The sequence below is a fragment of the Lactuca sativa genome, chromosome 9 (genome assembly GCF_002870075.4).
Source record: "Lactuca sativa cultivar Salinas chromosome 9, Lsat_Salinas_v11, whole genome shotgun sequence".
Taxonomy (NCBI): Eukaryota; Viridiplantae; Streptophyta; class Magnoliopsida; order Asterales; family Asteraceae; genus Lactuca; species Lactuca sativa.
Genome location: NC_056631.2, coordinates 218,246,372 through 218,269,855, shown reverse-complemented (window position 1 = coordinate 218,269,855; position 23,484 = coordinate 218,246,372). Strand labels below are relative to the sequence as shown.

General features: G+C 36.7%; 3 protein-coding genes across 4 annotated transcripts; all 3 read left to right on the top strand.

Annotated features, from left to right (window-relative positions):
* The first annotated feature begins 966 nt into the window (after nt 1–966).
* On the top strand, nt 967–2,030 carry LOC111882839 (protein GOS9). The gene is made up of 3 exons (XM_023879214.2): nt 967–1,113; nt 1,239–1,439; nt 1,540–2,030. Exons 1-3 carry the CDS (start codon nt 1,048–1,050, stop codon nt 1,774–1,776), a joined length of 504 nt encoding a protein of 167 aa, XP_023734982.1. The 5' UTR covers nt 967–1,047; the 3' UTR covers nt 1,777–2,030.
* A 7,887-nt stretch (nt 2,031–9,917) lies between these two features.
* Nucleotides 9,918–10,965, top strand: LOC128125907 (protein GOS9-like). The gene is made up of 3 exons (XM_052767327.1): nt 9,918–10,048; nt 10,174–10,374; nt 10,475–10,965. Exons 1-3 carry the CDS (start codon nt 9,983–9,985, stop codon nt 10,709–10,711), a joined length of 504 nt encoding a protein of 167 aa, XP_052623287.1. The 5' UTR covers nt 9,918–9,982; the 3' UTR covers nt 10,712–10,965.
* Nucleotides 10,966–22,369: 11,404 nt separating this feature from the next.
* Nucleotides 22,370–23,191, top strand: LOC128128628 (mannose/glucose-specific lectin-like). Of its 2 annotated transcripts, XM_052767508.1 has the most exons (3): nt 22,370–22,516; nt 22,642–22,842; nt 22,943–23,191. In XM_052767508.1, the coding sequence occupies exons 1-3, from the start codon at nt 22,451–22,453 to the stop codon at nt 23,174–23,176; spliced, it is 501 nt and encodes a 166-aa protein (XP_052623468.1). In that variant the 5' UTR covers nt 22,370–22,450; the 3' UTR covers nt 23,177–23,191. The 2 variants fall into 2 exon arrangements, with proteins under 2 accessions (XP_052623468.1, XP_052623469.1); XM_052767509.1 differs by lacking the exon at nt 22,370–22,516 and having other exon boundaries at nt 22,636–22,842.
* Nucleotides 23,192–23,484: the final 293 nt, after the last annotated feature.

The following is a 23,484-nucleotide window of genomic DNA, read 5'->3' as shown; positions in this document are numbered from 1 at the left end:
GGAACAGTAGACTTGTAAGCCGAATCAAGATCACTATTCGAAAAGGTTCCATTTTTATGAGCGACATAAATATATTTCATACTAGTTGTTTTATTTAAAAATTTCTATATCTCATATCCTTTAATCAAATTAAACTTATTAATATGTTTTTTTTTTTTAAATTTGATTTTGGCCCCCCTAATTTAACTTCTCGTGTTCCGCCCCTGCTTTTAGTTTTTCACTTTTTAATTAACATCATATACTAATTAGCCGTCCCGCTGAAACTTACTTTTAGTTTTTCACTTTTTCATTAACATGTTATACTCCACAATCTTACTCACCCATTTCCATTTCAATGTGACTTTCCTCCTCTAAACTTATCGTGATATTCATTCCAATACCCCCAAACTACTAGTCTTCCTATTTTTCACATTTACTTTTCAACGTCTCTAACTCCTACTCCTTCAATCTATCGACATATTTAAACGTCTAAACCCTAAACTGCAAATCCGACATGAACACAACACAAAAATACACTTGTTGACACGACAAGATATGATAATTAAATGGGTGGGTTTCAGAACAAGTTACTTGTAGATTTCAAAGTACAAGAAGAGGGACACAATTTGCTGCTCAAACTAGAAATGCAGAAAAAACGATTGGTACAAAATTGAAATAGAAAGATCACCCACATGTGCTCAAAAACCTCCAAACTTGTGTTCAAAAGCTTGGTTGTTAGAATAAATGTCTGTGATGGAAGCCTTTGAAAAACTGATGACAGAAGCATCTATTGTCATCTTATTGAATTACTACCTAACAAGCATGTGCTCTAAAAATTGATACCGTACATTGACACATGTGAAACTACTATTCATCCTTAAGTTACTACACCCTAACATATTCTACCGACATCTTTTACTAAAGAATTACATTTACCCAATCATAGTAAATCAATATAAACTTTTATGTTTTCATTACAGGAAGACCGGACATCTTATCTGAATCCATTATACTTTAAAAACCCTACCTGATCAGGTCTATAAATAGTCCTTCTCTTAATGGGGCTAAATGTATAACTTATTACTTTCCACGAGTTTCATCTTTTCCTTTGAGAATACATTCAGATCAAACATGGTATACTCTTTCACCATATATATTTGGAAATGCTGGGTTTATGGTTAACCTGGTGTATTTCATCTGTTGATTGCTAAGATATGTCCACTTCTTAGTTATATATTTTATTTCACCCCTATATGCAGGCAGGCAATGGCGTACAGGTTGGACCGTGGGGAGGTAAGGGTGGAGTTAATCCCTGGACATTCATCCCTGAGGGCAGGATTTGCGAGATCCGTATCAGTGCCTCAGGGTGTGTAGATTCAATCAGGTTCACTTACAAGGATCGTGATAATGTCAAACACCATTCTGAAACATATGGTGGTGATGGTGGTTCACCTCATACGGTATAGTGGGCTTTCATTACATCTGTTACCTAAACATGTACTGCACTTATATTCTAGTTTTATCATACATCATTTATCATCTATTTGGGTATATCTTCAGTTTACATTTGCTGATGATGAGAACCTCATCGGGATTAGCGGAACTGTGGGAGTATATGCCGGCTACACTGTGATTACGTCATTGTCTTTCCTAACCAACAAAAAGAAGTATGGGCCATATGGCACAACCCAGGGGACTAGTTTCTCGCTGCCAGTCGCTAAGGGTAGCTTTGGTGGATTCAGCGGAAACTACGGGGATTACCTCGACTCTTTCAGTGTCATTCTTCATCCCTATTAGTAACGCGGACAAATATCATGTATTTGCAGCCTGCATACATAACCTTGTCAAAATAAAGAAGCCTGAGAGATGTGTTTGTGAAATTGTTGTGTTATCTTGTTTTGATGTTCAACTCGTATTATTGCTTTATGTTTTAAGATCGTATCTTGTTTCCTAAATATAATTACAATAAGCACCCTTGTGCACTAGGTGTCTTGATCATGTACTCTCAAACACTTCTAATGGGATATTTTCAGTTTGGCTGTTTGCTAATATGTCCCCCTTGAATTTCGTTTTTGTTTTCTTCATTGCATGGTTGATCGCTCTACAATCTTGTAGACATAACGGACTGTACATATTTTGACTCGCCGTATTTCTTCTTATATATGTAAGAAAATTAAATAATAGGAAACATCTTCATAGTCCAGCTGCATCAACACAACATAAGTCGCACTTTACATTGTTCAAACGAGGCTTCAGATGATCAGGACATCAAAACCCATGTTTTCTTTGGTCAACCATTACACCAAATAAGAATTAAGTTTGTAGGTGTTCTTTCACAATACTAGATAATTGATTATCTGGTAAATAATGATAAATTTTGCTACACTTAAATATAGTTAAAAACAAGTTGTATGGAATTGTATATAATGAAAATATTTTTTTCTTTGTTTTGAAGTTAGCCATATGAACTAGTTATGGAAAAATAGCAATTATGACTCTACAATCACACATAATGAGCATTTGTTTGGCGAAGAAGAATTTCTTCTAATACATTTAAATTCATCCATATTTTTTGTAGCGATGTATGAAAATTAAATGGTGATAATGGGTGTAACAAGAAGCTGTCATCAGTTTATTTATTTATTTATTTATTTATTTATTTATATGGCAACAATGGGGGTATTAAGTGCTATAAGGGTATTGTCAACTCAACCATGGGGAAGTGATACCGCGCATACACTAGAAAAGAGTCAGCAAACTGAAGTCCATCAAAAAATAAGTTTGAAAGGCCCATTACAAGGATTGAAGCACAAGTATGGAACTCCACATACATGGGCGGAACACAGACATTTGAACTAGGGGGCCGAATCCAACTTTCAAAATAAATCATATAAAAAGTAAAGAAAATTTATTACAATAAAAAGAAAAACTATAACCGTATCAAGTAAACATTAACAAAGAAAGTATGATCATTCATGATCTGTTTAGTAAGAGTTTGCTCATATTCTTTGATATCATCATAGTTACGTCTGTGAATAGCACCAAAAAGGGCTAACAAGTGATCATAAGAGATTAAGTATAGAGAGCCTCAAAAACATACAAGTACATAGTGTAAAAGCAACAGTTACTGTGTGTGAGAATCTCCAAGCATCAAACCTATTTATTAGCTACTTTCAAGATATTCATATGTGAAATAAAGCATATAGAATGCCCAAATGATGGATCTAAATAAACCAAACACAACTATTTAATTGAATTGGACTTATGAGCTCATTATTCATCTAGTAACTAAAAAGACACATTTAACCCTGTAATAAAAAAAAAAATGCAATGATCATGAACTGTCATTAATTTAAAGTAGAACAGCCTGCAAAGGTCTTAAAGGATTCTAATCTTTTAATCATGTAATCAGATATTTAGCTCAAAGTATTACATCCTACAAAAGCCTTAAAGGATTTTAATCCTTTAATCAAATATTTTGCTTAAACTAACAAAATATGATGCTGCCATACCAATATGAATCAGATTCCAAAAAACTAAGAGAAATAAAAAAAAAAATATAATACATTTACCTCAAAAGATCAATAGCCAACCTTTTCAACTTTTCAACCGGGAAAAGAGTAGGAGCGATGACCCTGGTTTTATTGTTGATAATTTTGATTATTGAATCTCAAAATACTCATTCATATACATATTCAAATCTACATGTTATGAGTATGAAATCTGATTTCAAAGCCAAAATTGATGTTAACATTGAAAAATGAAAATGAATTTGTATCAAAATTGGGTTGCAAAACCCTAATAATTGAACTCTAACTACAAATATATAGCAATTTTGGAAAAGAAAATAACTAAAATGGAGACGGAGAAAGAAACATACAAATTAATTTGGGTAGATTTCCATAAAACATGAGCAATTTAGCAATGTAGGAGTCAACAATTCTGCCACCGGTAATTAGTCACTCGAAGAATCGTTGAAGCAAGAAGGTTTGAGTATGAATAAGGGCATTGAATGGATAACGGGAACGTTTTGCATGTATTCTTCGAAGGCCCTACTTGGTCTCGTCAATCATCACATATATGTCCCACACAACAGGGAGGACACAACCGCATCAGCCCTAAGAGATCCGCTTCTACATTCATACTCCTTGAGTATTGGAGTTGGAAAGCTAAAAAACGGAGGGGCCATGGCCCCTCCTGGCCCCTTAAAGCATCCACCCCTGTCCACATACTTGAAGGCTTGGCCTACTTCCACTTTTCCGGTAAAAGCTAATTGCATTAAGTTACGAGCTAACGATTGTTCCTGCATGTATGTTTCCTTAATTTAGCTAGAATGATATCTTTCACATTTCGGTAAATTGTACCCTACATTTGGTTAAAGTAAGCAGAAAACTGCCCCAAGTTTCTTGTTCTTACTTCTCTTGGGAGATTCACCATCTCAAATTGGCTTGCTATCAACTGGTGCTTTCATTCTCATTTCAATGCCTCCTGAAAGCTAATCGTGCTCCTCCTCTAACAACCCTAACTCAACCCTCCAAGACCAAATGGTAACCCTTATCCGTCTCTCCATCACTACCACCACCAAGTTGGATCAACTTGTCAACATCCTTACAACAACAACAACAAAAATCACCACCACCACCACCACCGAACCACCTCCGACCACCAAAATTTCCCTATCCAACTTCTATGGTAACCTACTTTGATTACTATACCATCGCACAAGCTCAATGAGTTACCATTGTTATCTTTTACTTCGCCGTAGATGCCTAGAGTCGGTACAAGCATCTAGCAAACATCCACCTATTGTGCACGTGGACGGAGTTCTCCCGAGCCTTGGAACTCCGCTCGGATCTTCCACATAAGAGAACTACCAAGTCGTCCACTTCAAACTTCGACAACTGACCATTGTTTCGGCCTATCAATTAGAGTTCGAAAAAGTCAGCAATTGCATCCTCTCAGGTCACGATACCAATTCCCTTCTAAATTGCTTCCTCTCAACTCTCTGTGTTGAATTCTATATTCCTAACATTCAGAACGAGTTAGCACTTCATCACCCCACTTCCCTTCATCAAGCATATGGGTTAGTCAAACTCTTGGAAGATAAACTCGGATTTGCAAAACCACACTTTCCAAACTCATGTTCTTCATCTACTATAACATATCCCAAGAATTTACCAGCAACCAGTATCACACCATCATCACCAACAACTACCACTTCCTAACCCATGCTGACCGTCTTACCCACACCAAAACATCCTCGTCGATTCTCCTTCTTATCCCCTGAATCAGTAAAAAAAAACATTGTGTGACAAGTGTAACCTCCCACAGTTCATGCTCGTCGTTGACAATGCAGATCACTTCGACGAAGACCATCTCCTTGAACCCATACCGACTACCGAGAACCTCAACTACGCCAAAAATCAATTCCTTACATTTTCCACCACAACGTTTTTTGGGTTTTCCTCTCTCTAAAAACTAAACCGTTACCGTTTTAGTCAATTGTGGTAGTACTTATAACATCATCCAACCTTGTCTCATCAATTGCTTCAATCAACCTCACAAACATATTTCGAAATTTTCAGTCATGGTTATGGGTAAAAACATGATGGAGTATGCCCAGACCTTTTGTGCCACTTGACACAAACACCTTTAAGAATTCTAATTTTCACACAACCGGCTGAAGAAGTTGAATTCATACTAGTGTTAACTAAACTAAGAACATTGGACCAAATTCTAGCAGATTTTTTGTGCCCCAAATCAAATTCACCATTGGAATCTTTTACGCATCCCATTACCATATCCCTTTCCCATCATGCTTCAACTAAGGTATTCTAATTTTATCGGTAATTGGGCAACCACTTACCAGGCTTCCTTCTAACTTCTTTAATGAAGTATCAAACATGATCACTCCACAACTAACCATAACTATCAAATCCAAATACATCCTTTGTCTAATAATTGCATAATGTTCGTACACTAGACATTACACATTACACGTTCTAATGTTACTTAACACATGATACCTAAAGGTCTTTATTCACACACCGTTAGTATTCCAACATACCCAACCAGAATTTCCCATCTCATACTCCAATTACGAACAACATCATGTTTTTTTCAAATCACAACAACTGATATGTGTGTAGTGATACGCGTGCCATAAAATTGCATGCAAATGATTATCGTGTAGTTCTGCTTTACCATTCTATTTCCCGATTCACAAGTTTTACCGAACCAATTTCCTTATTCTTCTTATTACCTTCTCTATATGAGAATTTGGAAGTGTACCATTATATCTATTCGTTGATCACCTAGTCAGCTTCTAAAAGTTTCATATCCTTGCACCTCAGGTCTATAACTAGTACATTAACGAGATGTAATTATACACTAGTCCCTCACATCAAGGAGTCACACGTCCTTGAAGTTTCATATCTCATATTTCATCAGTCACTTGATCATTAAGTTCCTTACTCAATTCAATACTTGCCTTAAGCTCTTAACAAGAGATTGTTATACTCTCACGAATCCATATGACTCTTTGATCCCTTTTTTATGACTCCTTACCATCATAAGGTTTAATACAACCTTTTCAACTGATTCACAAAAGGAAATAACAACCTTTCACACACACATAAATCATCCCTAGATTTATTAATACGTTACAGATCCACACGTTGCCTCAAATTAGGAGTTATAAGTTCTCTCTTCTTCATAACTTTTTCTTCTGTGTACTCTTTGCATTTCTTACCTTCATGCCTTTCTATCCACGTCAGCAACACAGTCATGTTCCGGTTAAACTTTTCGCCAAGTGTCTATGACAACACTAGTTGTACCATTGTCCTCTTCTTCACACCCGTTTTAATCTTCTTAAAAGCCTCTCATAAATAATACTACCACCGTCGCATTATATAATACACACTATCATTTCACCTGCATAATATTCTAATATTCTGAGGGTATGCCTTTCAAATTACATTAGATCTTCCTTTCTTCTGTAAACCACGCATTGACGAACAATGCTAACAAGTTTGTGAGTTAATCGGTATAAATGTAAACCGTTACGACTTTCTTCCATGACACCAAGACTTTTTCCAGACTCCTTTGATAAAAAACATCACCCTTGCGAACCGCTCCTACAGTTTTACTACATAAATAACAGGACTCTCATAACTTTCAAAGTTCTAGTTCTCTATTAGAATTCCAACTTTATCATAGAGACAAACTATATGGCTTTCTTTTTCGGTAATTCCTAGTTACCTATGTCTCACATGGTAATAGAAATTCCCAATCAGTTCTCATTGCCACAAAAAATTAACATAACCTCCTAATCTATATAGGGAGATATTATCCGAATCATAACTCTTACCAAACCAGGCACGCAAATCTAAAAATAATCACACCACTTTCACAAGGAACACACACCGTTATTTTTATTGTTTAAACCTAGGAAGGATAATCCAACGTAATTAGCGTAAACCATGGCTTTGATACCAACTTGTAACACCCATAATTATAAATCGCATAATTTACCATGGTTGCACCAATACCATGGATTAGGAAACATTATGGTGGTGGTGGTTTCACCGTTATCAAAAGACGAAAAATGGGACAAGAAATAGAGAATGATAGGGGAATGGAGGCAGTGAGACGAAGGTACTTTCCGGCGAGAAGGGGTTGTAGATGCTAGGTCCTAGATAGTTGAGCGAGAGCATTCGGAGAAGATTTTGAGTCAACGTCTTTAAAGAGAGGGGAGTAAGGATGGGATTGTTGTTACATGCTTTTTGTATTTTTCATTTTAGAAAAATTAAAATAAAACCAAAAAAACCAATGAAAAAACAATTATAAGTGTTATAGTAGTTTTTTAAGTTGAGACCGAACAAAAATAAATAAATATATCATTTTGTAGTACTAGTTTATGCACAAACGTTTTTTTGACCGAAACACAAAAAATTATAAACCACATGACCATTCTTGCAAATTCCGCTAAATAAAAAGTGGGTTGAACTACAACGATTGAGTAATTAGATTAATATTTTAAACTACCATATCGTTGCGGTAGTAATTGGATTACTCACCCTAAAGAGAGACTAGAACCATTTTCTCTAACTGAAATCCATAAAAAACTGAAGGGTGGAAATTATCGACACGACATGCAAATAGACGAGTATGGGTAAAAGATTTCCACCTATTTTATTGAACGAGTAGATATGTCACGAATATTAAACGGGTAATGTTAAAGTCTAAACTTTCTAACACAAAAATGAGACGTTTATATATAGACAACTTCTATTCATCTTTTAGGTAAACTCAGCATGCCTAGAATAAAAACTAGTGGTAAAAGAAAACTTTGGTTGAATCGTTTTATAATTTAGAAGCTACTAATTAACCGTTCCAGTCAATATTTACTTTTAGTCAGTGGCGGAACTTAGTTATAGCCAAGGGGGGCCATGGCCCCCTTGCTTTTTTGGGTTCTAAGTTCCAACCTATTAGTCTATTTGCAACTCGTTAGCAAACTTGAATTGGATGAGATATTTCAAAGTTGAGTATTATTTATTTATTTCATTAAACCAATGTGGGCCTACCGAGTGCATTCTCCTTTTTTAAGACTATAATTTCAGTTCTTTTATTTGCATTTATTTCCACGTTTTATAAATATTTTGGTTATTCTTTTATGTTTAATTAAACATCTCAATCTCAATATAGTAATATATATAAAAATAAAAAATAGTAATACATAGAGAAAGCACTTGGTTAATACCAAACGTATACTTGAAAGCGTGTACAAAATTCTCATTTAGTGAGATTTTGGAAAAAAAATAAGCTGCTTAGCTAAGGTAAGGTTATTCCACCAAGATAAATGATGATCAAAATTTTGTTTTGGTTTAGAGTTGAGATTATAGACCTCCTCAATAATAATATTATAAAGCATTTTATTTTATTTTATTTAAATTGAGGAACAGTAGACTTGTAAGCCGAATCAAGATCACTATTCGAAAAGGTTCCATTTTTATGAGCGACATAAATATATTTCATACTAGTTGTTTTATTTAAAAATTTCTATATCTCATATCCTTTAATCAAATTAAACTTATTAATATGTTTTTTTTTTTTAAATTTGATTTTGGCCCCCCTAATTTAACTTCTCGTGTTCCGCCCCTGCTTTTAGTTTTTCACTTTTTAATTAACATCATATACTAATTAGCCGTCCCGCTGAAACTTACTTTTAGTTTTTCACTTTTTCATTAACATGTTATACTCCACAATCTTACTCACCCATTTCCATTTCAATGTGACTTTCCTCCTCTAAACTTATCGTGATATTCATTCCAATACCCCCAAACTACTAGTCTTCCTATTTTTCACATTTACTTTTCAACGTCTCTAACTCCTACTCCTTCAATCTATCGACATATTTAAACGTCTAAACCCTAAACTGCAAATCCGACATGAACACAACACAAAAATACACTTGTTGACACGACAAGATATGATAATTAAATGGGTGGGTTTCAGAACAAGTTACTTGTAGATTTCAAAGTACAAGAAGAGGGACACAATTTGCTGCTCAAACTAGAAATGCAGAAAAAACGATTGGTACAAAATTGAAATAGAAAGATCCCCTACATGTGCTCAAAAACCTCCAAACTTGTGTTCAAAAGCTTGGATGTTAGTATAAATGTCTGTGATGGAAGCCTTTGAAAAATTGATGACAGAAGCAACTATGGTCATCTTATTGAATTACTACCTAACATGCATGTGCTCTAAAAATTAATACCGTACATTGACACATGTGAAACTACTATTCATCCTTAAACTACTACACCCTAACATCTTCTACCGACATCTTTTACTAAAGAATTACATTTACCCAATCATAGTAAATCAATATAAACTTTTATGTTTTCATTACAGGAAGACCGGACATCTTATCTGAATCCATTATACTTTAAAAACCCTACCTGATCAGGTCTATAAATAGTCCTTCTCTTAATGGGGCTAAATGTATAACTTATTACTTTCCACGAGTTTCATCTTTTCCTTTGAGAATACATTCAGATCAAACATGGTATACTCTTTCACCATATATATTTGGAAATGCTGGGTTTATGGTTAACCTGGTGTATTTCATCTGTTGATTGCTAAGATATGTCCACTTCTTAGTTATATATTTTATTTCACCCCTATATGCAGGCAGGCAATGGCGTACAGGTTGGACCGTGGGGAGGTAAGGGTGGAGTTAATCCCTGGACATTCATTCCTGAGGGCAGGATTTGCGAGATCCGTATCAGTGCCTCAGGGTGTGTAGATTCAATCAGGTTCACTTACAAGGATCGTGATAATGTCAAACACCATTCTGAAACATATGGTGGTGATGGTGGTTCACCTCATACGGTATAGTGGGCTTTCATTACATCTGTTACCTAAACATGTACTGCACTTATATTCTAGTTTTATCATACATCATTTATCATCTATTTGGGTATATCTTCAGTTTACATTTGCTGATGATGAGAACCTCATCGGGATTAGCGGAACTGTGGGAGTATATGCCGGCTACACTGTGATTACGTCATTGTCTTTCCTAACCAACAAAAAGAAGTATGGGCCATATGGCACAACCCAGGGGACTAGTTTCTCGCTGCCAGTCGCTAAGGGTAGCTTTGGTGGATTCAGCGGAAACTACGGGGATTACCTCGACTCTTTCAGTGTCATTCTTCATCCCTATTAGTAACGCGGACAAATATCATGTATTTGCAGCCTGCATACATAACCTTGTCAAAATAAAGAAGCCTGAGAGATGTGTTTGTGAAATTGTTGTGTTATCTTGTTTTGATGTTCAACTCGTATTATTGCTTTATGTTTTAAGATCGTATCTTGTTTCCTAAATATAATTACAATAAGCACCCTTGTGCACTAGGTGTCTTGATCATGTACTCTCAAACACTTCTAATGGGATATTTTCAGTTTGGCTGTTTGCTAATATGTCCACCTTGAATTTCGTTTTTGTTTTCTTCATTGCATGGTTGATCGCTCTACAATCTTGTAGACATAACGGACTGTACATATTTTGACTCGCCGTATTTCTTCTTATACATGTAAGAAAATTAAATAATAGGAAACATCTTCATAGTCCAGCTGCATCAACACAACATAAGTCGCACTTTACATTGTTCAAACGAGGCTTCAGATGATCAGGACATCAAAACCCATGTTTTCTTTGGTCAACCATTACACCAAATAAGAATTAAGTTTGTAGGTGTTCTTTCACAATACTAGATAATTGATTATCTGGTAAATAATGATAAATTTTGCTACACTTAAATATAGTTAAAAATAAGTTGTATGGAATTGTATTGTTATGAATCATATGGATAATAAGTATTTTTAATTTCTGGAAAATATCTTATTTTAGGGAATTATCTTGTTTCAGTTTTTACATTTGGTAATTAGGATCATTTAGTATTTGAGTCGATTTGGGTGATCTTTGTTTCCTTATTAGAGTCTTTTGTTTATCCCTATTTAAAGGGTAGTTGTTCATGAAATAAAATTATGCTTGAAGTCAATTGCTTTTAATCTCTTAGAATAGTTTAACCTAGTCTCCTCTCAATAGGAGATTAGGTGTTAGTAATACTCACGGCTGTAGGAAGTACAAGTACAGGTTCTGTCACGAGATCTAGATCCCGGGGCGTAACAAATTTGGTATCAGAGCCGCTCGTGGTGTCTACTCAACAGGAAGAATTGATGAAGAAGCTAGAAGCATTCATGGTCCAGCAAACTCAGAGTACCCTTGTACTGAAGGGGGCAGTCGAAGCCTTGCAGGCCAAGCATGCGGCTCTGGAAGAGAGTTTATCACAATCCCAAAACAAGGTCAACAAACAAGGGTCTGAAGCAGGCGAGGAAGAAGAAGAGATGGACCAGCAATTTGAATATAGCAGCGAGCTAGGTCGAGGAAGGGGCAAGGGCATCGTCACCAGCAACGCACCAGGAGGCAAGATGACGAGTGCCTTCACGGTGTTAGGTCGAGGCAGGGGGTCGTTTGGATCAAACCCCTTGGGAACAGGACGGGGAGTAGGGAAGGGGTCTGATTCTTGGCGCAATGCAGACCCACAATCATTCAAACACCGCTGGGATATCCAGAAAGTCGAAGGATCGGGACACAATCGGCATATTGAACAAGAACAGGTGCATAAAAGTTGGGATGAATTTGATGAAGGAGGTTACCGTGGCGATCGGGTACCTGGAAATCGGGTGCCTAGATTCGCCAAGATGGAGTTTCCGGTGTATGACGGCAAGGGTGACCCACTTGAATGGTTACAGAAGTGTGAGGACTTCTTCGAAGAACAACAAACACCGCCGGAGGCTTGGGTTCGCCAAGCAACTTTCGCCTTACAGAGTCGGGCAAGCGGGTGGTACCGAAACTTGAGAAGGATGAAAAATTGTTTGAATTGGGTCGAGTTTTCAGATGAATGCAAAATCCGTTTCGGCCCGCCTATGAGCTTGAATCCCTTTGGGGAGTTAACTCGGCTTCGACAAGTTGGGACAGTAGAAGACTACTGTGAAAGATTCAAATTGATGTTGGGTAGGACGACGGGGGTCACACCGGAGCAAAGCATTTGGCACTTTTGTGCGGGGCTAATGAACGTGATAAGACATGAGGTTGAATTTGCGAGACCCATAACTCTATATTATGCCATGAATCTAGCCAGACAAATTGAGCTAAGGGTGGCAGAAGCAGGAGAACCAATAGGTGTCAGGCCTACAGGAAACCAAACCTCGATTGCAAGCCAAAAATGAGAGTCGACAGGAAAAGGAGCAGCTGGAACATACAAAGCTGAAACACTAAATCCGGCCTGGAAAAAACTAACGTCTGTAGAAATGGCAGAGAGGCGGGCAAAAGGCTTGTGCTTCAACTGTGATGAAATATTCTCTATTGGGCATAAATGTGCCAAGCTCTTTTGCATCATCATGAACAATGAGGAAGATGACGCTAATGGGTGACTATTGAGCTTGAGGACAAGCTCAATGCGGAGGAGGGGAGTAATGTTATGAATCATATGGATAATAAGTATTTTTAATTTCTGGAAAATATCTTATTTTAGGGAATTATCTTGTTTCAGTTTTTACATTTGGTAATTAGGATCATTTAGTATTTGAGTCGATTTGGGTGATCTTTGTTTCTTTATTAGAGTCTTTTGTTTATCCCTATTTAAAGGGTAGTTATTCATGAAATAAAATTATGCTTGAAGTCAACTGCTTTTAATCTCTTAGAATAGTTTAACCTAGTCTCCTCTCAATAGAGATTAGGTGTTAGTAATACTCACGGATGTAGGAAGTACAAGTACAGGTCCTGTCACGAGATCTAGATCCCGGGGCGTAACATGTATATAATGAAACTATATTTTTCTTTGTTTTGAAGTTAGCCATATGAACTAGTTATGGAAAAAGAGCAATTATGACTCTACAATCACACATAATGAGCTTTTGTTTGGCGAAGAAGAATTTCTTCTAATACATTTAAATTCATCCATATTTTTTGTAGCGATGTATGAAAATTAGATGGTGATAATGGGCGTAACAGGAAGCTCTCATCAGTTTTTTTTTTTTTTTTTTGTTATTTACATGGCAACAATAGGGGTATTGGGCGCTACAAGGGTATTGTCAACTCAACCATGGGGAAGTGATACGGCTCATACACTAGAAAAGAGTCAGCAAACTCAAACTGAAGTCCATCAAAAAATAAGTTTGAAAGGCCCATTACAAGGATTGAAGCACAAGTATGGAACTCCACATTAACAAACACTTGAAGACTTGGCCTACTTCCACTTTTCAGGTAAAAGCTAATTGCATTAAGTTACGAGCTAACGATTGTTCCTGCATGTATATTTCCTTAATTTAGCTAGAACGATATCTTTCACATTTCTGTAAATTGTACCCTACATTTGGTTAAAGTAAGAAGAAAACTGCCCCAAGTTTCTTGTTCTTACTTTCTCTTGGGAGATTCACCATCTCAAATTGGCTTGCTATCAATTGGTGCTTCCATTCTCATTTCAATGCCTCCCGAAAGCTAATCGTGCTCCTCCTCTGACAACCCTAACTCAACCCTCCAAGAACAAATGGTAACCCTTATCCGTCTCTCCATCACTACCACCACCAAGTTGGATCAACTTGTCAACATCCTTACAACAACAACAAAAAAAAAAAAAAAAAAAAGAAAACCACCACCACCACCACCGAACCACCTCCGACCACCAAAATTTCCCTATCCAACTTCTATGGTAACCTACTTTGATTACTATACCATCGCACAAGCTCAATGAGTTACCATTGCTATCTTTTACTTCGTCGTAGATGCCTTGAGTCGGTACAAGCATCTAGCAAACAACCACCTGTTGTGCACGTGGACGACGTTCTCTCGAGCCTTAGAACTCCTCTCGGATCTTCCACTTAAGAGAACTACCAAGTCGTCCACTTCAAACTTCAACAACTGACCATTGTTTCGGCCTATCAATTAGAGTTCGAAAAAGTTAGCAATTTCATCCTCTCAGGTCACGATACCAATTCCCTTCTAAATTGCTTCCTCTCAACTCTCTGCGTTGAATTCCATATTGCTAACATTCAGAACGAGTTAGCACTTCATGTAACGCCCGCGTTTCCAGGCTAGGCATTTTCGTTGATCTAATAGTCTAGGTTAACCTTTGTAACCTGTTTTGAAATAATAAAAGCGTATTATTTGTGTATTATGTGTTTCGTGCTTAATTGCTTAATTATGTGATTTGATTAATTAAGAATATAATAAGCGTCAAAAATTAAAGTATGAGATAAGCTCAATATCTTTGCATAAAGTTGTAGTGTCCGAAACGAGGTTTCCGAATATATATTGAACGCCCAAATCTGACTTCGTATGAGGAAGTTATGATTTTCTGAAGTTTCGACTTAGCGGTATGCAGCCCGAATACTCGATTTGAGATCGAGCGGTTTTTAGCCGAAACAATCTAAATGAGAATCGAAGATCTCGTTGTTAATAGCGAAACAATGAAAAGTTAGGCGAGAACGGACGTCGGACGAAGAAGTTATGAATTTATAACGAAGTTTTCCTGTCTGGGCCTACTAAAAATAAATAATAAAAAATAAAGTCAAAATTAGCCGACAGAGTCTAAACAAAAGTTGTAGAGCGTAGTCTCACCTACGTGTGGATATGAAGAACGTCGAAAACAAAGTTCGTACGACGAAGATATGAATTTTCAAAGTTTATTAAATAATTAATATTTAAATTTATTTATTATATCCGATATTATCCGAAGAGGAGTCACCGGACTTATCCGGATTACGCCAAGCGTAAGGCGGTACGCCCCGCGTACAGCAAATCATGACGCGCCTCGCACTCGAGTGATTTAGGATACGTAAGCCATGACGACCGAGGCAGTACGGCCCGCATAACCTCGTACGCCCAACGTACTGCGAGGCCTCAGCCTCCTATAAATGGGATGCGAGGGTTCCGGGCATTCTTGCTCATTTCTTCTCTTTTTCGTGCCGAAGCTCTGCGTGTAAACCCCCGAAGCCATCCCGACACCCCGGATCTCATATCCAAGTTAAGAAGGAAGTTTTACGCTCCCGAGATCCTGAGAAGTGCGATTCCCGAGCCGAAGCTCTGGCCGCGAGGAGTTCGATTTTTGTGAAGATCTTCCAAATCTACGGGGAAACACTACTTCTGCAAGCCGTAGTGATGTCTGATCATCTTCTGATCAAGTGAGTGTGTAGTCATTTTCTTCCAACACATTATTATGAAGTGTTTTATATAAAATACGTGTTATGTGTATATATTTTGTTGTTATATGTGTAAATGTATATTCACTCTCTTCTATCTCATAGATCTGATTTATTCTCTATGAAATACGTGTTATGTGTGTGTGCCTCATCTGTTATGTGGAATATGTATTGATTAAAGCATGCTATACAGGTTTTAAACTATGTATAAAAATGTATATTTTATCTACTAATATGTTGGGTAGAACATGGGTAGATAGTTGATGTGTAATAAACAGATGAGAGGCCTTGATGTTGTTTTGATTCAGTCATCTAGCGGAGTTTAGATGACGACCACAGACTTTTCTAGACAGTCTTTTGGAACACTAGCAGGCTCGCCACCTGTAGGTGTTAATGAACTTGGGTGTTCATTCGTTGTACTCCATCCCCTCCCCTCCCCCCCCTATGGTTGCCTTATTTGACATATATTGCCGGGAAACCCCCGAAAGCATATGTTGTCGCCCCGATGAAATATTCTTAGACTAGGTTCCTTGTGTTAGTTATTTTAGGGACATAAAGTGAGAATAACGGGATTGGGTAATTGGGTTATTGTTGGTTGATGAATATTAATTTAATTATTTATTGTGGGTTGAAAACCCTATATGCTTACCATGCTCCCAAGCCTGACCCACTCAGTTTCTTTGTATTACAGGAAGTGATGCGAGGGCATAAGATGGATAATCATCAAGTTGTTTTGTTTACAAGTCTGTATATGTATATATTTGTTGAATGACTTGTAATGTTATCGTTTATGCTTTATGGTTTGTATCCGAACAGGACATCCCGAGTTTTGACTATATAATGAAAATACATTTCTTTATGAAATGCTTTGGTAAATATTATTTTATCATACTTTGTGTTTGGGAACAAATTCCGCATCTCTTTTAAAATCAAAAGGATTTACTCTGAAAATGTTTAAAAAACATAAATGAAACTGGTCTTTTCTGGCCGAGATTTTGGGGATGTCACACTTCATCACCCCACTTCCCTTCATCAAGCATATGGGTTAGTCAAACTCTTGGAAGATAAACTCCGATTTGCAAAACCACACTTTCCAAACTCATGTTCTTCATCTACTATAACATATCCCAAGAATTTACCAACAACCACTATCACACCATCACCACCAACAACTACCACTTCCCAACCCATGCTGACCGTCTTACCCACACCAAAACATCATCGTCGATTCTCACACCAAAACATCCTCGTCGATTCTCCTTCTTATCCCCTGAATCAGTAAAAAAAAAACATTGTGTGACAAGTGTAACCTCCCACAGTTCATGCTCGTCGTTTACAATGCAGATCACTTCGACGAAGACCATCTCCTTGAACCTATACCGACTACTAAGAACCTCAACTAGGCCAAATATCAATTCCTTACATTTTCCACAACAATGTTTTTTGGGTTTTCCTCTCCCTAAAAACTAAACCGTTGCCGTTTTAGTCAATTGTGGTAGTACTTATAACATCATCCAACCTTGTCTCATCAACTGCTTCAATCTACCTCACAAACATATTTCAAAATTTTCAATCATGGTTATGGGTGAAAACGTGATGGACTATGCCTAGACCTTTTGTTCCACTTGACACAAACACCTTTCAGAATTCCAATTTTCACACTACCAGTTGAAGAAGTTGAATTCATACTAGTGTTAACTAAACTAAGAACATTGGACCAAATTCTAGCAGATTTTTTTGTGCCCCAAATCACATTCACCATTGGAATTTTTTATGCATCCCATTACCATATCCGTTTCCCATCATGCTTCAACTAAGGTACTCTAATTTTATCGGTAATCGGGCAACCACTTACCAGGCTTCCTTTTAACTTCTTTAATGAAGTATCAAACATGATCACTCCACAACTAACCATAACTATCACATCCAAATACATCCTTTGTCTAATAATTGCATAATGTTCGTACACTAGACATTACACATTACACGTTCTAATGTTACTTAACACATGATACCTAAAGGTCTTTATTCACACACCGTTAGTATTCCAACATACCCAATTAGAATTTCCCATCTCATACTCCAATTTCGAACAACATCATGTTTTTTTCAAATCACAACGAGTGATATGTGTGTAGTGATATTCGTACCATAACATTGCATGTAAATGATTATCATGTGGTTTTGACTTTACCATTCTATTTACCGATTCACAAGTTTTACCAAACCAATTTCCTAATTCTTCTTATTACCTTCTCTATATGAGAATTTGGAAGTGTACCATTATATCTATTCGTTGATCACCTAGTCAGCTTCTAAAAGTTTCATATCCTTGCACCTCAGGTCTATAACTAGTACATTAACGAGATGTAATTATAAACTAGTCCCTCACATCAAGGAGTCACACGTCCTTGAAGTTTCATATCTCATATTTCTACAGTCACTTGATCATTAAGTTCCTTACTCAATTCAATACTTGCCTTAAGCTCTCAACAAGAGATTGTTATACTCTCACGAATCCATATGACTCTTCGATCCTTTTTTTACGACTCCTTACCATCATAAGGTTTAATACAACCTTTTCAACTGATTCACAAAAGGAAATAACCACCTTTCACACACACATAAATCATCCCTAGATTTATTAATACGTTACAGATCCACACGTTGCCTCGAATTAGGAGTTATAACTTCACTCTTATTCATAACTTTTTCTTCTGTGTACTCTTTGCATTTCTTACCTTCATGCCTTTTTATACACGTCAGCAACACTGTCATGTTCCGGTTAAACTTTTTGCCAAGTGCCTATGACAACACTAGTTGTACCATTGTCCTCTTCTTCACACCTGTTTTAATCTTCTTAAAAGCCTCTTATAGATAATACTACCACCGTCGCATTATATAATACATGCTATCATTTCACCAACATAATATTCTGAGGGTATGCCTTTCAAATAACACGAGATCTTCCTTTATTCTGTAAACCATGCATGGTCGAACAATGCTAACAAGTTTGTGAATTAATCGGTGTAAATGTAAACCGTTACGACTTTCTTCCATAACACCAAGACTTTTTCCAGACTCCTTTGATAAAAAAACATCACCCTTGCGAACCGCTCCTACAGTTTAACTACATAAATAACACGACTTTCATAAGTTTCAAAGTTCTAGTTCGCTATTAGAATTCCAACTTTATCATAGAGACAAACTATATGACTTTCTTTTTCGGTAATTCCTAGTTACCTATGTCTCACATGGTAATAGAAATTCCCAATCAGTTCTCATTGCCACAAAAAATTAACATAACCTCCTAATCTATATAGGGAGATATTATCCGAATCATAACTCTTACCAAACCAGGCACACAAATCTAAAAATAATCACGCCACTTTCTCAAGGAACACACACCGTTATTTTTATTGTTTAAACCTAGGAAGGATAATCCAACGTAATTAGCGTAAACCATGGCTTTGATACCAACTTGTAACATCCATAATTTTAAATCGCATAATTTACCATGGTTGCACCAATACCATGGATGAGGAAACATTATGGTGGTGGTGGTTTCACCGGTATTAAAAGACGAAAAATGGGACAAGAAATAGAGAATGATATGGGAATGGAGACAGTGAGACGAAGGTACTTTCCGGCAAGAAGGGGTTGCAGATGCTAGGTCCTAGATAGTTGAGCGAGAGCATTCAGAGAGGATTTTGAGTCAACGTCTTTAAAAAGATAGGGGAGTAGGGATAGGATTGTTGTTACATGCTTTTTGTATTTTTCATTTTAGAACAATTAAAATAAAACCAAAAAAAAACAATGAAAAAACAATTATAAGTGTTATAGTAGTTTTTTAAGTTGAGACCGAACAAAAATAAATAAATATATCATTTTGTAGTACTAGTTTATGCACAAATGTTTTTGGACAGAAACACAAAAAATTATAAACCACATGACCATTCTTGCAAATTCCGCTAAATTAAAAGTGGGCTAAACTACAACGATTGAGTAATTAGATTAATATTTTAAACTACCATATCGTTGCGGTAGTAATTGGATTACTCACCCTAAAGAGAGACTAGAACCATTTTCTCTAACTGAAATCCATAAAAAAACTAAGGGTGGAAATTATCGACACGACATGCAAATAGACGAGTATGGGTAAAAGATTTCAACCTATTTTATTGAACGAGTAGATATGTCACGAAAATTAAACGGGTAAGGTTAAAGTCTAAACTTTCTAACACAAAAATGAGACGTTTATATATAGGCAACTTCTATTCATCTTTTAGGTAAACTCAGCATGCCTAGAATCAAAACTAGTGGTAAAAGAAAACTTTGGTTGAATCGATTTATAATGTGGAAGCTACTAATTAACCGTTCCCGTGAAAACTTACTTTTAGTTTTTCACTTTTTAATTAAGATTATATACTAATTAGCCGTTCCCTCCGATACTTTTAGTTTTTCACTTTTTCATTAAGATGTTATACTCCACAATCTTACTCACCCATTTCCATTTCCATTTCAATGTGACTTTCCTCCTCTGAACTTATTGTGATATTCATCCCAATGCCTCCCAAACCACTAGTCTTCCTATTTTTCGCTTTTACTTTTCAACCTCTCTAACTCCTACTCTTTCAATCTATCGACATATTTAAAGTTCTAAACCCTAATTAAACCGTGAATCCGACACAAACACAACACAAAAATAAACTTGCTGACACGACAAGATATGATAATTAAAGGGAAAATGACATATAGGCCCTATAATGTTTTTAGGGTTTACCCATTTAGCCACTTAATTTATTTTTTGGCCTAATAAGGGAACGAAGTAGTGGGAACCTGTTTATTTAGCCATCTTCACCTCTTTTCGCCGGTTTTATTGACAAATAGTCAAAAATTGCCACAACAGCCATTGGAAAGTAATATCACATTTTGACCATTTCTTTGTTACCATAGATCCGGACAAAAAACCCATCAGCCTCTCTTGTTTTATCACAGAAAATCTATCATTTCCTCCTTTTCAATTTCCAAATCCATTCTCCAATACCAAGTGATATAATCACACTATCATAGCAGACTGCACCTTGTGCACCGGGGATAAGAAGCAAAAACAGGGGATAAAAGTTTTTTTGGAAAATTGCTTAATTACCAAGCTTTCTTAGAAACGAGAATACAAAACTTGTTCTCGAATTAATTAACAAAGCTACATACGTCCTCTACTTATACTAAAACAATAAGTATTTGACTCATATAAAACTGGAACAAAAACAATTAATTAAAAAAACTTCCCAAATTGCCCTTCCTCCTAAAACCATATTTTTTTTTAATTTATCCAACATACCCGTGTGAAAACCTCGTTTCTGTATGTATGATACTGATGGGTTTAATTTATGATCAACGGGGTTATGAGGAAAGAAGATGATTTTGAAAAGAGTTGTAGGGCATGCTACAGATGGTCTTCTATGGTAGGCGATTACAGGCATAGTTGAATTAGGATTCAAACTAACTCCTTCCTTGAGGTATTACATGTATCTTGCGAACTGTGGTTTAGCTGTCGCCTTCTTCTTCCGGCTCCTCTTCTCGAATAAGCTGAAAAGGGGATCAAGTTTGCTCAGTTTCTTCGCCTCCTTTTGTATGAAATTTGGGACTTTCGGTTCTGGCACAAACTTCACTGGAAAATTGACAAAGAATTTCGGAGGCAACGTTGTGGATCTGATCATCTGAGGCTCTGCTCTGATAATAGATCATCGGTGGTGGGTTCGCTGATTATTTGATCGTATCCCAGACGACCTTTCCTCGTGCTCATCGCTCTGAACATGGCTCCGCAGGCGTATTGAGAAAAAAGGAATATGGGGTTGACTTTTGTGGGTTGAAAATTGAAGTGATGAAAGTCGTAGAAGATGGAAGGTTTTGTAGGCGTGAGAATTTCTTTCAGATGGTCTTCTATGGTAGGCGATAAAGTGGAAATGGAGGGAAGGAGGGAAGAATAAGGAAAATGTTATGGGGCAAGTGAAGTGGGGTCATAAGAAGTGCTTATGTGGTAAGGGGTAACCGGTTTACCCCATCAATTATACCAAAATGACCTAATAGATCCGACAAAAACGAGTTTGTTCCCTTATTAGGCTAAAAAATAAGTTAAGTGACTAAATAGGTAAACCCTATAAACATTATAGGGCCTATATGTCATTTTCCAATAATTAAATGGGTGGGTTTAAGATCAAGTTACTTGTAGATTTTAGAGTACAAGAAGAGGGACACAATTTGCTGCTCAAACTAGAAATGCAGAAAAAACTATTGGTACAAAATTGAAATAGAAAGATCCCCTACATGTGCTCAAAAACCTCCAAACTTGTGTTCAAAAGCTTGGATGTTAGTATAAATGTCTGTGATGGAAGCCTTTGAAAAATTGATGACAGAAGCAACTATGGTCATCTTATTGAATTACTACCTAACATGCATGTGCTCTAAAAATTAATACCGTACATTGACACATGTGAAACTACTATTCATCCTTAAACTACTACACCCTAACATCTTCTACCGACATCTTTTACTAAAGAATTACATTTACCCAATCATAGTAAATCAATATAAACTTTTATGTTTTCATTACAGGAAGACCGGACATCTTATCTGAATCCATTATACTTTAAAAACCCTACCTGATCAGGTCTATAAATAGTCCTTCTCTTAATGGGGCTAAATGTATAACTTATTACTTTCCACGAGTTTCATCTTTTCCTTTGAGAATACATTCAGATCAAACATGGTATACTCTTTCACCATATATATTTGGAAATGCTGGGTTTATGGTTAACCTGGTGTATTTCATCTGTTGATTGCTAAGATATGTCCACTTCTTAGTTATATATTTTATTTCACCCCTATATGCAGGCAGGCAATGGCGTACAGGTTGGACCGTGGGGAGGTAAGGGTGGAGTTAATCCCTGGACATTCATCCCTGAGGGCAGGATTTGCGAGATCCGTATCAGTGCCTCAGGGTGTGTAGATTCAATCAGGTTCACTTACAAGGATCGTGATAATGTCAAACACCATTCTGAAACATATGGTGGTGATGGTGGTTCACCTCATACGGTATAGTGGGCTTTCATTACATCTGTTACCTAAACATGTACTGCACTTATATTCTAGTTTTATCATACATCATTTATCATCTATTTGGGTATATCTTCAGTTTACATTTGCTGATGATGAGAACCTCATCGGGATTAGCGGAACTGTGGGAGTATATGCCGGCTACACTGTGATTACGTCATTGTCTTTCCTAACCAACAAAAAGAAGTATGGGCCATATGGCACAACCCAGGGGACTAGTTTCTCGCTGCCAGTCGCTAAGGGTAGCTTTGGTGGATTCAGCGGAAACTACGGGGATTACCTCGACTCTTTCAGTGTCATTCTGATGGAATAATTCAGAATTAGTCTTATTTCTTTTTATGTCATGTTTTTTTTGTGTTTTGAATAATTCAAAGCCATGTTGGCAGTAGAGTCCTAGTCTTATGCAAGTAGGGGTAGTTGGAGTCTTTTTAGCATAATTCTCAGTTTAAATAGCTCTGCAGTAAGCACGTTGAATGTATTCCTTTCCCTTTCATTTTCAGTAAATACAAAGGCTGCCAGCTTTAAAGCATTGTGCTGTGATTTTTCCTTTTTTTCCTTCTTTGCCCCTGTTACTATTATGTTGTTAATCACAGAGTCCAGGCTTGTAAAAAGCCAACAATT